This window comes from Mustela erminea, chromosome 16 (genome assembly GCF_009829155.1).
Source record: "Mustela erminea isolate mMusErm1 chromosome 16, mMusErm1.Pri, whole genome shotgun sequence".
NCBI classification, from domain to species: domain Eukaryota; kingdom Metazoa; phylum Chordata; class Mammalia; order Carnivora; family Mustelidae; genus Mustela; species Mustela erminea.
Window position 1 is genome coordinate 43,673,699 of NC_045629.1, and position 18,096 is coordinate 43,691,794.

Here is an 18,096-nt window from a genome sequence, read left to right on the forward strand (position 1 = left end):
CAATTACCTTTGAGTTGGGTCTAAAGATGATAGAAGTATTCTCATCATATTCCAGGCTGCCAAAAGAGTAGGAATAAATATATAGGCTCAAACACTGAATACCACAGTTCATGAAGAAGTCTTTCTAAACCTTTATATTTTAATAAAACCAAATGCTAGATTATTGTTTTAGGTTTAAATTATACCCCCCCAAAACTTAATCAAGTATAAAACAAACTCCCCAGATTCCAATTAACTGGTTTGGGACAGGCATAGGTGTCAATACTTTTTTTAAAAAAGCATCCCAGGTTTAAAAGAAAAAAAAAAAAATGTATCCCAGGTAATTCCAGTATTTAGCCAAAGTAGCCTTATAGCCTTCCAAAATTGTATAATGGGACCAAATAAAGAAAAATACTTATTTTTACCAAGTAGGTACTGACATAAGAAAAACATTCTATAATATTAAAAATTAGCTGCTTCAGATTATCTAGGTTCCCTTTGTTTTTTTTCTTTAAAAAGTTAAATTACCAATATAAGTTAATAATAACTGAGTGAAAGATCAATTAAATAACAAGTAATATCTAAAAAAACTGTTAATTCCTGGAAAGGGATAGAAATTTTTCCATTTTTAAGCCACTTTTAAATTTTTTATTTTATAAATGAGTTCTAAGTAAACTCATTTAATGATCAATTATTTTGCAGATATTAAGACAACTGGTTTTAATAATACCAAGCATGTATCAGATAATCCAACATGGGGGTTTCTGTTAACAAAATTCTCCCACTTTACAAAATATGACTAGAATTTTAAATTATGTAGCCGTGTGATGTGAAAGACACAAATTATTAGCTCTCAATGTGTTTACACAATTCTTCTAAAGAAATTTAAAAGCAATTCTTTTCCAAGTTAGAAGGTTATTATCAAATCATTTGGTATGTATAAGAAATGTATATACCAACAAAAAGCAAACAAAAGATGGCTAATGTTTCACATTTAAATTTTTATTTTGTAAAGAAACTCAGCACTTCCTAGGAGGTGACATTTCTTTAAGAATGTCAAATAAATCCTTCTCTTTTATCTAAAGAATACAAAGGTTTGCCTACTAACTCCTGCGTTTCTGGTGAGATTACCTGGTAGGTACATACCTTCCCAACCTATCGAAAACTGGGGCACTTGGTTTGCTTACATTGTTAAAGAATAAGTCTAATTGAAATGTGTGCGGAGAGGTCTCCCTGTGAATGAAACAAAGTTGAAACATCAGTCTTTGCCAATAATCAGTTCCTACATTAAAACAAAAGACAAAGTAAGTACAAATTTGAAAGCAATTCTAAAATTGTATCTTACGATTTATATAAAAATAGTTAATTATAATATTTTCCATAATTTTATTCATATCCAATTCTCAAGTAGACAACTTCACTTTGCGTATTACTGAAAGTGAAATTTTAATAATTAAGTATCTTTAGCCTGCTACTTGGACCATTCTAATACATGTAAATATTTTTAATTTTAATGTATTATAAAGGTAAATGCTAATTGTCACATCTAATTATTTTATAATTCTTTATAGCATGACTCCCTTCCATTAGCAAAAAGAATCAGGAGTTAACTAACTTCAAGTTATATAATTACAATTTGATTTCAACTTAACCAACATTAATACAAGATTATAATAATTTTAGCATCAGAGCCCTAAATTGTGATTTAAAGCATAAATTCCTATTCGTATAGCAACAATTTACATAATTTTTTTATTCTTTTGTAGATTTATACAGTTAAGAGTAAACCCTATTTAATTTGTGTTAGAATGAAATCTTACTTAAGATATATTCCACCCTTGGCTGAAATTCCTTAGACTTAACTGAAAACCTTAATTTTTAAATCCCACATACTTTGTTGTTTATTTACAAGAAATCCAAATGGTAAAAAGCATAGTGTCCAGAGTATATCAAACAGGTTCCCTCATGCACTGAAAGAAGTAAAAACAGGTGCAATCGTTCTGAAAGGCAATATGGCAATAAAATTCAGGAGAATGAGAAAATGTTCACACCATCTGATCCAGAAATACTTTTGTCTAGGAAGTGTTTCTATGGAAACTGATATACAAAGATTTTTTTCAAGAGGAGGCTCATAACACTCTTACTTGTAATCTGAAAAGTAAAAAACACCTAATGATCCCCACAAAGGAAACTAGCCAAATACATTACAGTAGTACCCCATTATCCACAGGGAATATGTTCCAAGACCCACTGGATGCCTGAAACCATGGATAGTACTGAACCCTATATATACTATGTTTTTTTAATATATATATATTATATATATACTATATATATACACACAATTTATAATTAGGCACAGTAACAGATTAACAACTAATAATAAAAAAGAACAATTACAATAATATACTGTAATAAGTTACATGACTGTGGTCTCTCTTGAAGTATCTTATCGTACTGAACTCACTCTTCTAATGATATGAGATGACAAAATGTCTATGTGATAAGATGAAGTGAGATGAGTGACATTGGCATTGTGACTTAGCATTAGTCTACTACTGACCTTCCGACATGTGTCAGAAGGAGGATCATCTGCTTCTGGACTGCGGTTGACCGCAGGTAACTGAAACCCGGAAAGTGAAATGGTGGATAAGGGGGGACTACTGTACAGTCATTCATTAGATTATGCAATCATTAGAAACCATATTTTCAAATAATATTTAATGATGTGAAGTAGTCCTGATGTAATTGTTAAGTAAAATAAAGAAATACACAAAATAATGTACAGTTGGGTCAGAGTAGCATAATTTTACCTTACCCAAATTCAACCATATATGTGTTCAACATCTCTAGCCTTTCCATCATATCCTTCTTCAAACTAGACCCTGGCCTTCAATACCTCAAGGACAGGAAAACAGGCTCGAATGCAAATTCTTTACTTCTGAATCCCCAAAGACTCAGGTGCTAGTGACTAAAAGGTGATTTAAAGAATCAATGGTGGGACACCTGGGTGGCTCAGTCGGTTAATTGTCTGCCTTTGGCTCAGGACATGATCTAGGATCTTGGGATTGAGCTCCACATCAAGGAGCTTGCTTCTCCCTCTGCCTGCCTCTCTCCCTGCTTCTGTGCATGTGCTTGCACTCTCTCTCCCTCTAACAAATAAATAAATAAAAATCTTTTTTAAAAACAAAAATAAAATAAAATAAAACAGTCAATGGTAATTTGACTGCACTAGACTTTCATCTTAAAATTTATTGACTCCAAAACCTAACCTCATGTAAGATACCACATTTACAAAAAATAACAACAAAATAAACAAACACACACATATACATTAACTAACACAATGCATCAAATGTAATGATTTTCTCAGGATGGAAGAATTAAAGGGATTTTAATTTTACCCACACATTTCTGAGTTGTTTGTTTGTTTATTTATTTATTTATTTGACTGACAGATCACAAGTAGGCAGAGAGGCAGGCAGAAAGAGAGAGAGGAGGAGGCAGGCTCCCTGCTGAGCAGAGAACCCGACGACATGAAGCTCGATCCCAGGACGCTGGGATCGTGACCTGAGCGGAAGGCAGAGGCTTTAACCACTGAGCTACCCAGGCGCCCCTCTGAGTTTTATAGTAAGAAAAAAGACTACTGTAAAATATACTGCCCAAATATCACCTGATCTCTAACATTACTTCCTAACATCTTACATTTGCATAACTCTATTAGTACTTCATTTTATTGTTCTATAACACATTAATCATGTATAAAGTTGTTCCTGATAATTTCACATCTGGAATTATTAAAACATGAACTGCCATTCACCCCCAGCTAAGAAACAGAAGAGAGGTAAGAGGATGGAATATGTAACAATACTCTTAACAACTGCAGCCAGTGACAGAGATCCATTTTGCCTGCTGCGCTAGTCAGTGTCCAAGATAGCCCCCAAAGACCCCTCATTTCTGGTATTCACACCTTTGTGTAGTTCCCTCCCACACTGTACCAGCAGAATATATAATCAACAGAATATGGTAAAAATGACAGTATGCCATTTCTGATACTAAGTTAGAAACATGCTCACTCTCTCTAGGATCACTGGCTCTGGAAGAATCCATGTTGTGACATGAGCAGCCCCAAGGAGAAAATCTCCTGACAAGGAAATGACGTCTCTTGACAATAGCCACGAGTGAGCTTTTAAGCAAATTCTCCAGCCCCAGTCAAATCTTCTGAGACTGCAGCCCGGGCTATATCTTGACTATAAAACATCATCACAGAACCTGAGCCAACTAATCCACTTCTGGTTTCCTGACCCTCAGAAATAGTGTGAAATAATAAATGTTTACTGTTTTATGCTGCTAATTTTGCTGTAATCTGTTATGTAGCAATAGATAACTAACAGAACTTCCTTGACCAGAGGCAGTACAGAGAAGACTGTTAGATACACTGTCACTCTCCCATCTTTCTCATTCTATACACATCTCCTTTAAAGGGAAACACAGGAATTATAGGAAAACATAAGTTTTAATTTCCTTAACCATGGAAAAAAGATATTAAAGTAAACGATGATTTCTCATTATAAACATTAAATATTCTTACCGTTTTGTGTTTGTTTACTTTTGAATGACCTGAAAACCTCTGCAGATTCTGTATCTATTTCTATAAAAGGCCAACTACATTTCATAACTATGAAGAAATGAGCCCTTATCTTTGAATCTGTACCATAACACTGACTACTAAGTAGCTGGTTTAACTCTTACAAGTTAGCAAAAACAAAGCTATCACAGCATGCACATAATGAAATGTGGTATTGAGACTATAAGCTAAAAACTCACATAAATAAATGTATTATATATATTCATGCTTCCACAACCAAAATTTTGGCTTATACTTCCAATTCATGTAATTAAAATATGATAATGATTATTCATGTTACAACAAAGATCAAATTCCTGTTTTAGGTCATCTGTTAGTTATCAACAACACATCAGGGACCATGCCTTACATTTTGCTTATTCCCACAGAGCCTAAGAAAGAGAAAGCATCAAACGACTACTTGCTAATTACAACTAAAGGATAACGTGAATCTAAAATTTATAGAAAGGCACATGTATCAGGCTAAGAAGATCACCATTAAGTCCTGAAAACTGATATTATAAAATAATATAAAAGATATATTTCTAAATATTCAGACTAATTCTTATTTATCTTCAAGGGGAAAAAAAAGCAGGTTAAAAAAAATTCATCTTAAAAAAAAAACCCTTCATCTACCAGATTGTGTCACCCTAGAATATTTTAGAAAATATAAACTTATTTTACCAATTAAAAAATAAATGAAGATAAAAAATAAATGAAGAAAAATATTTCACTAGTACTTAGACCAAAAAAATTGCTCTTTTCAAATTTATGATACATGGATTATACAGAAAGCCTATAGTCAATTACAATGCAACATAACATAACTATAACTGAATAAGGTTTTAGAGTTTTTTGGGTTTTTTCTTACTTTCAAAAGATTACCTTAAATTTTTATATTTAAGAGTATGTCTAAGACAATCTTTAGTCACAAACACTTTTAAAAAGGAAGTTGACTTACCCGTATGCTCTATTATCTGGCAGGCTGCTATGGGCTCTTACTCCTGGGGGTATGACTCGGACTTCATTGATATAAACCACACATGGAAAACGAACTACATCTATATGAGAACTTTGCTTTTAAAAAAAAAAGGGAAGGAGAAGGACATACTGTAAGCAAAACACTTTTGTCTATTCAAAATTTATTCGTCTTCAATTTGTTTCTTTCAGAATGTCACAAATATTCTTAAACTTCATATCATTAAAACAGTGCTATTACATTATTTATGATATTGTAGAAATCACTGTTTTGAAAATAGCTGATGATAAAATTTACATAGTTAAATCCCTCCATGTGTGTATTAACATTTTCTGCAGCATATCTGCCTCTCTGCTGATGTTCTGCTTGGGCCAATACAGATCCACAATCCCTCACTGTGAAAGATGCCTTTCACAATCCTGACTTACTGGGTTTTTAGAAATGTAATATAATACAAATATAGCACAGTACTTAACACCTGCTGCTTCTGGGGTAGCACCTTATAATCAAAGCATTAATATTTCTTTAACTGCATGTATAAACATTCACACTACAGGCTATAACTATTAGGTCAGTTCAAATCTGATTCCATGGCCAAATGAATTCAGGGTAGATTTTTCTGCCACTTTTCAATTTCTCAATTATAGAGAAAAGACTGTGAATATATGCTTAAATTAGCTTAATTTAAACTTACATACCCCTAATATCAAGAGATCAAAGGGAGTAATTTAGGCACTTAATAGCTGAGCTAAACCCTTTCTGAAATTTGAAAAAGAATCCACAAACTGTTTATCACAATAAAGAAATGGACAGCATAAATTGTATTTAGCATACATTTATTTCTTTTTTTTTTTAAGGTTTTATTATTTATTTGACAGACAGAGATCACAAGGAGGCAGAGAGGCAGGCAGAGAGAGAGGAGGAAGCAGGCTCCCCACTGAGCAGAGAGCCTGATGCAGGGCTCGATCCCAGGACCCTGAAGGCAGAGGCTTTAAACCACTGAGCCATCCAGGCGCCCTGCATACATTTATTTCTATGTATTATTTGACACAGTATCAGACAAAGATAGCTTTTGTGAACAATAATTTTTTTTAATTTTTTTCTTTTTTAAGATTTTTTTTTTAATTTATTTTACAGAGAGAGATCACAAGTAGGCAGAGAAGCAGACAGAGAGAGAGAGGGGGAAGCAGGCTTCCTGCAGAGCAGAGAGCCCAAGTGAGGCTTGATCCCAGGACGCTGAGATCATGACCTGAGCCAAAGGCAGAGGCTTAACCCACTGAGCCACCCAAGTGCCCTGTGACCAATAATTTAAAAAGGAATTTGTCATGCTGATTTTGGACTTACATCAACTTTTCCTAGCAGTTCAGCTGACTATGATTACTTAGAGATCAAAATTCATGAGAAGAATGGTTCATGTTATTTTTAACCAGCAAGACTGAATCCTAAGTCTCTCTTAAAGCTGCACAGAATATCATGCATATCAACAGGCCAAAAGACCATCCAAGTTAGTTTTCCCTAAAATGTGAAAGAAGATGACTTCCCAATCTTGCATTTTTAAACTCAGGATCATAATTAAATACATAAGCACAGAAATCTTCAATGTATTTAAACACTCCCAAAGATATAAAACAAAGGATGAATGCAAAATGAAGCTGACTGCTGTCTTCCAATACCCACTTCCCTCTTCTACTAAAGAAGCCCAAACTGGGCACAAGTTAACTGAAGACTGGATTTCACAGACTCCAGAAGCCATTGTGAATTTGTGATCACTAAATTCTGATAAATGGAAAATGGAGAAACAAATAAACAAATTCTGACTGATGGGACAGAAATGGAAATGATACAGGCAATTCTGAATCATGTCCTTAAAGGGAAGGTTCAGACTTCAAAAACTCCTACCTCTTGTTCTAAAATTCTGCTGCCTTTCTAGAACACTGATGGTACGGAAAGCTACCTTAAACAATACAGGCAATACTCTAAGGATGGCAGAGGAACAGTATAGAAGGAACCTGTGGAGCTGTCACATTAGCCCTAGAATACTTATAACTAGCTTGAGAGAAAATGCCATTTTATCAAATCCACTGTTATTTTGACATTTGTGACAGCAGCTGAACTTGTATCCTAATTATTACAAGTATACTGCAGATATTCCACAGATACAATAGATTTACATAGAAGAAATGGGCATTAAAAAAAAAAAAAAGAAATGGGCATTTTGTCTCAACCTTTGGTGCTATGATTCCTTCCTATAAGCAGCTTCTTCTATTTTTTTTTAAAGATTTTATTTGCTTGAGAGAGAGGGGCGTGTCCACAAGTGAGGGAAGGAGCAGAGGAGAGGGAGAATCTCAAACTCCATGCTGAGCACAGAGCTATGCAAGGGATCGATCTCACGACACTGTGATCATGACCTGAGCTGAAACCAAGAGCTGGATGCTTAACCAACTGAGACACCCAGGCACCCCTGGAAGAAACTTCTCTACTTATAAACGGTACAATATAGAAGCTCCTTTGCTTACATGTTATAAATTCTCATTAATATGTACAAAGAAGGGGCGCCTGAGTGGCTCAGTTGGTTAAACCGTTGCCTTCTGTGCTCCAGTAATGATCTCAGGGTCCTGGGATCTAGTGCCACATCAGACTCTTTGCTCAGCAGAAAGCCTGCTTCTCCCTCAGCCTGCTGCTCCCCCTGCTTGAGCACTCTCTCGCTCACATTCTCTCTCTGACAAATAAATAAAATATTTAAAAAATATATACATACTAAGGAAACTTAGAACAAATTTCATTAATTGTATCCTCCTCTACCCTGCCCTATACTGATTAATTAAAGATATCAGTAGTTAAGGTGTAATTGCTATGGACCTAAAAAAAAAAAAAAAACAAAAAAACCTTAGGTTTTATGAACAGCTTTTCAAAATCTATTTTGTTTTTAAGTAGAAGAGTTTCTGCATAAGTTGCTACTCCTTTTATTCAGTATTTATTTCTAAACATTTATTAAATGTCTATTATTGGGGTGCGTGGGTGGCTCAGTGGGTTAGACCTCTGCCATCAGCTCCGGTCATGATCTCAGGGTCCTAGGATCCAGTCCTGCATCTGGCTCTCTGCTCAGCAGGGAGCTTGCTTCCTCCTCTCTCTCTCTGCCTGCCTCTTTGCCTACTTGTGATCTCTCTCTGTCAAATAAATAAATAAATACATAAATAAATGTATGTCTACAATGTTCCAAGGAATACCAGGTCTCAAGGACACCAAGATAAAGACATAATTTGAGCCATTAAGGAAGAGATCATCTATTGTGGCAGACATATTATTGCTATGATACAGACTCACACAGGATACTGTGCAAAGTCAAAGGATACTTATCTAACTCAAGTTGTGGGCAAAAATGTGTGGGGAGGAAAAGAAAAGTATCAGGAAAGATTTCTCAAAAGAAGTAGCACCTGAGCTAAGTAAGTCTTAAAGGAGAACAAGAATGAGTGGAAAAGGAGGAGGGAACGACTCTCCAAGGAAGGGGAGATGCATGCAGGTAAGGAATGTTTAAGAAACTGTAAGTAAAGTTCACCATGTTAAAAGGGCAAAATGGAGGGGAAAGAGAAGGGGGGCAGAGTAGCTAAAACAATCAATAAAATTACAAGAAATACATTTTTTTAAAGTTATTTATTTAGGGGCACCTGGGTGGCTCAGTGGGTTAAGTCTCTGCCTTCGGCTCAGGTCGTGGTCTCAGGGTCCAGGGATCGAGCCCTGCATCAGGCTCTCTGCTCAGCAGGGAGCCTGCTTCCCCCATCACCCCCCGCCTAACTCTCTGCCTCCTTGTGATCTCTCTCTCTGTCAAATAAATAAATAAAATATTTAAAAAATACATATATTTTAGGGGCACCTGGGTGGCTCAGTGGGTTAAAGCCTCTGCCTTCAGCTCAGGTAGTGATCCCAGGGTCCTGGGATTGAGCCCCGCATCAGGCTCTCTGTTCAGCAGGGAGCCTGCCTCCTTTCTCTCTGCCTGCCTGTCTGCCTACTAGTGATCTCTGTCTGTCAAATAAATAAAATTTTTTAAAAAAGATTTTATTTATCTGACAAAGAGAGCACAAGCCAAGGTGGGGGTGGGGGGGAGCAGCAGGCACCTCCTTCTCCACTCATCCTCTCTCAAATAAATGAAATCTTTTTTTAAAAAAATCTGTGTATTTCTCTCCATTACTGTTGTCACTTCTCAAGTTCTAGACACTATTTACATTAATCTTGATTAAAGCAATAGGATCCTAACCAGTTTTGTGCTTCTTTCTTGCCCCCCTTCCAACCCATTCTCCTCTTGCAGTATGGTCCTTCTAGAAGATGAATTTATCACTCCCCTGTTCTTTAATGTCCCCAAGCCAAATTCCTTGTCTAATATACAAGTACAGGGGCGCCTGGGTGGCTCAGTTGGTTGGGCAACTGCCTTCGGATCACGTCATGATCCCAGACGCACAGATTGAGTCCTACAACGGGCTCCCAGTTCCATGGGGAGTCTGCTTCTCCCTCTGACTTCCCCTCTCATGCTCTCTTTCTCTCGCTCTCAAATAAATTTTAAAAAATCTTTAAAATATATATATATACACACATATGTATGTATGTATCTATATAAACACATATGTATATATGTATACACACACACACAAAGTACAGTCCCTTCTTATCACTCCAAATTTATAGCTCTAACATACCATGCTCTTTCTCACTTTCATGCCTCACTCTTGCCAATATCTCTGCTCCCACACTCCTCTGTCCCATCTCCTTTTAGAGAGCAACTTTCTCTTGAAAGCTGTGCCTGAGCAAGTCTAAAAAGGTGCCCCTCCTTGTGACTCAAAAGCCTCCTATCAAACTAAATTATAATTGCTTCTTTTCTCTCCCCCAATAGAGTGATATTTCAAGAAGACAAGAATGAAGTCTCAGTTTACTATTACACTCATAGTGCCTAGCATATTCATTTAATGCACAATTTTTAAAAAAAAAATTTTATTTGACAGAGATCACAAGTAGGCAGAGAGCTGAGCAGAGAGCCTGATGTGGGGCTTGATCCCAGGACCCTGTTATCATGAGCTGAGCAGAAGGCAGAGGTTTAACCCATTAGCCACCCAGGCACCCCTAATGCATGACTTTTAATAAGCGCTTAATAAAAGCTGATTGAATTGTATTTTCAGAAAGTCAAAAAATATTACAATGAAGTAAGGGCTTAAGGTTATCTTGAGGCATACAGGACACCTGTGCGGTTTAGTCGGTTAAGTGTCTGACTTCAGCTCAGGTCATGATGTCAGGGTTCTGGGACTGAGAGCCATATCAAGCCCCGCAGCAGGCTCCCCACTCAGTAGGGAGTCTGCTTGTCCCTAATTGCCTCTCCCCCTGCTCCTGTGCACACTCTGTCTCAAATAAATAAAATCTTTGGAAAAAAAAAAAAAAAAAAGATTGGGACACCTGGGTGGCTCAGTCAATTAAGCATCTGCCTTCAGCTCTGGTCAGGATCCCAGGGTCCTGGGATTGAGTCCCACATCTGGCTCCTTGCTCAATGGGGAGCGTGCTTCCCCTCTGCCAGCCACTCCCCCTGTTTATGCTCTCTCTCTCTCTCTTTCTCTCTCTGACAAATAAAATCTTAAAAAAATAAAATAAAATTTTTTAAAAAAGATATCTAGAGGAGTACATAAACCTAAGAACACAGGTTGGCAATGGGAAATCATGAGAGATTTACAATTATGGAGGTAACAGAAATTGTGAAGAATAAATCAGTCAAATTCCAGGACTCTGAACCACATTTACCTTCAGAAAGAGTTCCTGTGTCACAGTATAGCTGTATCCCCCACCTACTCTTCTATCCCTGAAAATATTTCCTATTTTCTTTTTACACTCTCCTTAAAGGTAAGCTAAGGCTATCTTATCCAATCCTATCACTTCCATTATCACTTTTATTCAGATGAGTTCCAAAGTGGTTTCTTAAAGAAACTCTAAAAGTAAGACTGGGGTGACTCGGTGGCTCAGTGTGTTAAGTTTCTGACTCTTGGTATCAGCTCAGGTCATGAACTCAGAGTCATGTCAGAGTCTGCACTGACTTTGGAGCCTGCTTGAGAGACTCTTCCTCCCTCTCTGTCTCAAAATAAATAAATAAATAAACTCTCTCTTTACCCTTTTTCCTCTGCCCTCCACCACCTGCCTGTTCCCTCTCTAAAAAAAATAAATAAAAGAAAGTGGGATTTTCTAGCATCAATCACTCCTGTAAGACTATTATTTTAATCCAGCAATTCCACTCTAGAAAGTAATAATTAATGATGCATTGGAGTGCCTGGGGTGGCTCAGTCAGTGAAGTGTACAACTCTTGACCTCAGCTCAGGTCTTGATCTCAGGATCATGAGTTCAGCCCCACACTGGGCTCCACACTGGGCATACAGCCTACTTAAAAAAAATAAAAATAGAAATAAAAAAATAAAGTAAAAAGTTAGAAACCTAAATGTATGAGAATATCTAAATAACCGTCTTGAAGAAATATTATGCAGCCAAAAAGTGGTATTATATAGAATATCTAGGGAAAGAAACAGGATTGCTAGAGGACAATAATAAGAAAAAGACATACTTTTTACTGTATAACCTTTTGTACCTTTTGAATCTGTGCCTCATACATGTGTTACCTTGTCATAATAAAAAGATAATGTTTTAAAATAAAGTATACTTTTAAAATGTTATATAAGCATAACTCTTGATCTATAAAGATGCATGACACATTGTTAGGTAAGAAAAGAACAGTAATACAGTATGGGTATGTTTATGTGGTGATGGTGTATACATTTAAGTATATATGTATCTACTAGAGGATCTGGAAAAAAATGTAAAAAGCTGTTAATCATAGCTCAGACTAAGAAAGGTGGGATTATGAAAGCCTTTGCTTTTCTGTACTTCCTCATTTTTCTAGAATGAATTTAAAATTTACTAAAATAAGCTATTTAATTTTTTTAAAGTGACATAAAAACCACAAACACAATTTGTAATTCATTTAGAACTACCAAAACCTGTTTCAGTGTTCCTCTTGGGAAAGTAAATAAGTATCTTTTTCGCCAGATTATGAGACTGACGCGCTACCTACTGCGCTAACGAGGCACCTTCTTTTTCGCCAGATTACAAACGCCTTTGGAAGCAAGGGCAATGGATTTTGGGAGTTTTTTGTTTTCTTCTTTGTATTGCCACTCCCGGAGTTTAGCTCACCTTCAAAATTATTTTTCGTAAGTAAATTGTTAAAACAGATTCCCAGCTTCCTATAGAGCAAAGCTCTCTGGTATACTACTAAACACACCAAAAACTAAAATTATCTTGTTCCCACCACACCCAATTCCAGACATTTCTATTTCTAGCAATGATCCCACCAGTTCTCCAGTCTCTATAACTAGGACTCTATCATTTTTAGCTACTCTTTATCCCTCACACAATCAGTTGCCATGCTGTCAATTCTATATTCAAAATTTATCTTCGGTCTATCCCCTCCTACTTAGTCCCACTGAGACACAGTATGGCACTGCTTTAGAGCCAAGAAATATGCACTGAAATGCCTTAATCCCACTACACCACTTTAGGACAATCACCTAACCTCTCACATGAAGTCTTATCTATAAATAGAGGATAAGAATCTCTCAAAATTGTTGAAAGGTAATTAGAGAAAATATAACTAAATTACCAAAGCACTGCGTCTTGAACAAAATAATGCTGGCAAGGATTACTGCCTACCTGCTACTCTAATTTCTCTGAAACATTTTAGGTATTAATGATCAATTAATCAATTTAATGTATTTACTAGTCAATTAATTTGCCTGCTCAAAAACTACCTATTTCCTACAAAATAAAGTCCATACTCCTTTGCTGAGCATTCAAGGAATGCCATGATCTGGCTTCAAACTGCCCTTCAGCTATCACTTCATACTAGGACTTTTGGCATTCTCTAAAGAGGGCCGACTACTCCAGGAGAATAAATGCCCTGCTTTCTTATCTACAATTGTGAAACATTTCCTCTTCCATCAAGGACCAAGTTCACAGCCTTGATGAAGTCTCACCTGATAATCTCAAATCAAGAGTGATTTCTCCCTCCCCTGAAATCACATAGCCTTTATAGCACCTAAGGAAGCTAAAGAAATATTGACTCAGGTCCTAATATGTCAGACACAAATCGGCACTTTGGAATAGGGCGCCTGGCTGGCTCAGCCAGTAGAGAATGCAAGTCTTGATCTCAGCCTCACATTGGGTGTACAGCTAGCTTACTTTTAAAACGAAAGAGAGAGGGAGAGAAAGATGATAAAACCCAAGGAATTCCCACTGCTTCTTTATGTACTTAATGGATTCTAACTTGCATCATAATTTTGTGGACCTAACCTGCAATACTTAGTTATAAACTCCCTGGGAACAAACAATTCAATGTTCCATATCCCCCACATACCTTTAACCTTCCTTCAAGACTCAGTTCAAATGGGATCTCTACTAAGCCTCCCTCAAACACTGCCCACACTGGTCCTATCCTCTCCTGATTCTCAATGTTTGTCTAAGAATGAATGAAGAAACACTAGATTCTTAATTTTATAAGTGAATAAATGCTGATTTTCCCAAACAAGAATGCCACTAACTTATCATATGCTTCTCTCATTTTTAATACTTCTCTTTTACTGTACACATGACAGGTCTGTTCTGATCCAACTACTAACTCCAAGAGTTTTCTACAGCCTAGCTCGAAGTACAGTCAGACATATATGGTCATTGAACAAGCACAACTAACTGAACCACAAGAAACCAGACCACAAATGCATTCGCTGTAAGTTTCCGAAGTCTTGATTTTTACACACCTATAAACCATTCGCTGAAACAATTAGAAGACCAAAGTTGTCAACTTTTTATTTTGCCAAACAAAGCATGAAGACACAGCCACTACTCGCTATCATCATTCTCTCCGAGGAAAGAAGAGTTCTCTCAGTTTACACTGAAAGAGAAAAGTGAGTTCTGGGTGGTTTTAGTCTCTCTGTGGACTTCGTTAATGTTCATTGTTGTCAGCTTTCGGGAACCTTTAGTTAGCCAGCTATATTCAATTCCATAATCACAGGAACGTTCAAGGGAGCGCAAGTTATTACAGAACGATTACTCCACAAGACCCCCCCCCACCCTCGCCGTCACAAACGACAACGCAACTATGCTGTACAGTTTGACTACAATTCTCTCAGTTCTCTCTTCGCAAGTTCTCTCCACGCAAAGGACGTTCCATGTAAGTAATCCGTGCCTTACTGTGTGAAATCTTTCCCAGCGCTAAGTCGTAAAGTTTCAGGGCCCACTGGAGAACGCCGCAATCCTAAACCGAGTGAGTGTCACATCTGGGCAACACAACTCCTGCAAGGAAGGAGATCTAGGAGAAGGGATTTAGGAACCACAAAGCCTGCGTGACCTGTTCTGTCACCTGTACTGTCAAACTCAGGCTGTCCGAGACCCCTCCCAAACAGCACCTGAGGTAAACCTAAGAACCATGACCCTTCTCAACGCCCAAAGCTGACAGGAACAACAGCACAACAAAGGAGCAAGGCAAACTGAGCTGCCGACTCGACCACAGACAAGGGGAACTAACCGGGAGCAGGGAAACCAGGGGGCTACCGCCGCCCTCCCTCCGACGTGGTTGCCCACACCCAAGCTGGGGGGAGGGGGCTGGCATGTGAGGAGTTAAAGCGGCAATCGGCAGGAGGAAAAGTCGAGGCACGCCTAATGCCCTTTTGTGAGGGTCCTCAAGTCGAGAAGCAGGATCGGAATCAAGCCGCGAAGCCTTACCTCAGCGCTAGGGTGTTTAAAAGTATCTAAAAATAGCAGCTCCATCGCCGAGTCTACCGCCATGTTTGCCGCGGGCGGGGGACAGGGGGAGGACTTCCGGGGCAGCGCTCCAACCTCGGCAACAGCGGCTCAGGAGAGGGAGAGATCGCAGCACTTCCGGTGACCGGAGCTCTGGCGCCGCAAGCCTGGGCCTATCCGGAAGAGCGGTGCTGCTGGGGGGTCTCCGTCCCCGCCTTCTCCAGCGCGGCGGAGGGCGCCCTCGGAGCACAGAGCGGGGCGGGGGAGAAAAAAGGAGGGGACTACGGTGTCGCCAGTGGTCCAAACCTTGTTCTACCGCGTTTCAGAGCCACGACGGCCTTGGGGCGGGGAGGTACCGAGCAGTCTTGGGGAGGGTGGAGGAGAGGTGGGGAACGCCGCCAACTCTGGACAGCCCGCCGAGTGCAATCTACTTTCCAAGCCAGCAGCCTTTCCAGAGCGGACAGGAAGAAGGTTCAATACGCGAGGCTGAAGTTAGATTTTTTTTTTTTAAAGAAAGAAAAGCAACTGTTGTCTTAAAACGGAGAGATTTTCTTTTTGTTTTTTCATCTGCAAATGGGAATAATAATGCCTAACCCACTGACTTATTGTGAGAACTAATGGAAATAAAATTGGAGAATTCGTATAACATGAAATGCCATGAACACAGAAATATAGAGTGAAAAGTCTCACTGCCTCGGTGTTGATGAGCACTGGAGCAACAGGAACTATTTTGTAGTCTAAACCGACACAAGTGCTTGGGAGAGCGATTAAGAATTATTTAGTAAAATTACATGTGCCTACCCCGCTTTTAGGATAAGTCTCCCATATGGACCGCAAGAAGTGCCTGCGCATACAATAATGCTAATGATAAAACTTAATAGTTGCAAAAAATCTCTTCATTGACGTTAACAAGAATAAATAAATTGTGGTATATGTATGCGATGTAATAGAATATAGCAGGTAGAAAAGAATGTACTCCATGCCTACCAACATGGATAATATGGATAAACATGGGAAAAACAGGGCTAAGCAAACAGGTTGAAGAATATGTAGTGTAAAATACCATTTATATAGTTCAAAACATGCAAAATAATACAACTTTGGGGGGGAATGTATATAAAATTACAAAATGCGTTGGAATGATAAACACTAAAATTTAAAGATAGTGGGAAACGAGTGAGATGAAATCAAGACGTGTACAGGGCCTTCAAATGCTGTTTGATTATGTTTCATTCTTTAGGTTGGTGATGGTTTCACAGGCATGCCTGATGTTATTGTTTGAGCCTTTTGGTAAGCCTGAAATATTTAATAATAAATTATTTTAAAAAAAATTTTTTAAAACAAATCTTCATCCGTCCCTTCCTCAGCACGTTTCCTTCATTAGCTAATGGTTCATATCTTTTACTATTCACTTTCTCAAAGAACTAGTTCTTGCTTTCATATTTATTATTCTCAGCATTCTTCTATTTTCATTTTTTAAGATTTATTTTGGGGGGGGGGGGCAGAAGGAGAGAAAGACTCTGAAGAAGACTCCACACCCAGCGAAGCTGGAGCTCAAGGTGGGACTCAATCTCACAACCCCAAGATTATGACCTGAGCCAAAATCAAAAAACTTGGAAGCTTAACAGACTGAGACACCCAGTCACCCCATTAATAGACTATAGGTTGTTTTACAGACTTAGGGTTGTTTTAATTTTACAGGAAATTGAGCAGCTAATACCGGAGTTGCCATATATTCCCCTTTCCCACTGTTCAAAGATTCCCTAATTATTAATAACTTGCTTTACTGTAGTACATTTATTACAGTTGAACGAGTATTGGTACATTATTATTAGCTGAAGTCCATAGTTTACATTAGGGGCCCTTTTTTTGTGTGTTGTACATATATACTACATGTGTATTTTAATTTTAAGATTATCTCTGGAAGAATTATATAAGAAACTGGTAATAGTTGCCTCCAGGGAGGGGGAACTTGATGGCTAAAGTATAGAAATAGAGGTAATCTATCTCCATGTACATGTATTACCTATTAGCAAATTTTGAAAGATGAGAAGTAAAGAAAATTTGAACAAACAATTCTTTCAATAAATTTTGTTACATAGAACAGAGAAATGAGGTGTTTGTGAGAGGGGATGCTGGGGTAAGGAAAAAGTGTTTTAAAATGGGAAATAACAGAGCATGTAGACTGGTGGAATGAAGCAATGGAGAGAGAAACAGTGATGATAAAGAGAAAGGTGATATCTGAGGCAGCAAAATATTGAGTAGGTTAGGGGGCAGGTTACCTTGTAGCCAAGAAAAAAATGACCTTTGTTCATTTTCACTGTTGACCAGGGGCAAGATGGAGTCCATGGGCATACATGCAAATAGGAGTAAAGATTTAGTATGTAGAAACAAGGAAGTTCCTTTTTGATGGTTTTCTATTATCTCGGTGAGATCATCCACTATGATTGAGAGAACAGTCAGATGTATAGAAGAGATAAAGTATTAACCAGACTTCTAGGAGAGCCTAGAATTCCTAATTGGTTGTCTATAACCTCACATAGTGTGTAGGGCCCCAGATTCACTTCTCCTTCCTCACTTTTTCATCTTTTTCCTGCCATACAATTTGATGTGGCATTCCCAGCCATTCCCAGCCATTCCCCGCTAGATATGGTTCCCTTAATACAGAGGTATTTCACAACACTGTGCCCTACGGCTTACA

The 18,096-nt window shown here is 37.9% G+C and overlaps 1 protein-coding gene across 2 annotated transcripts in view; it reads right to left on the bottom strand.

The window, feature by feature from the left end:
- VIRMA (vir like m6A methyltransferase associated) overlaps positions 1–15,653 on the bottom strand; it is a 57,352-nt gene extending 41,699 nt beyond the window's left edge. For both annotated transcript variants that reach the window (XM_032315796.1, XM_032315795.1), the window contains exons 1-4: positions 15,378–15,653; positions 5,568–5,683; positions 1,126–1,212; positions 8–56 (exon numbers count right to left, since the gene is read on the bottom strand). In XM_032315796.1, the coding sequence (XP_032171687.1) occupies positions 8–56; positions 1,126–1,212; positions 5,568–5,683; positions 15,378–15,440 (315 nt within the window). In that variant the 5' untranslated portion in view covers positions 15,441–15,653. The remainder of the gene's footprint in view (positions 1–7; positions 57–1,125; positions 1,213–5,567; positions 5,684–15,377) is intronic.
- Between the last annotated feature and the right edge of the window lie 2,443 nt (positions 15,654–18,096).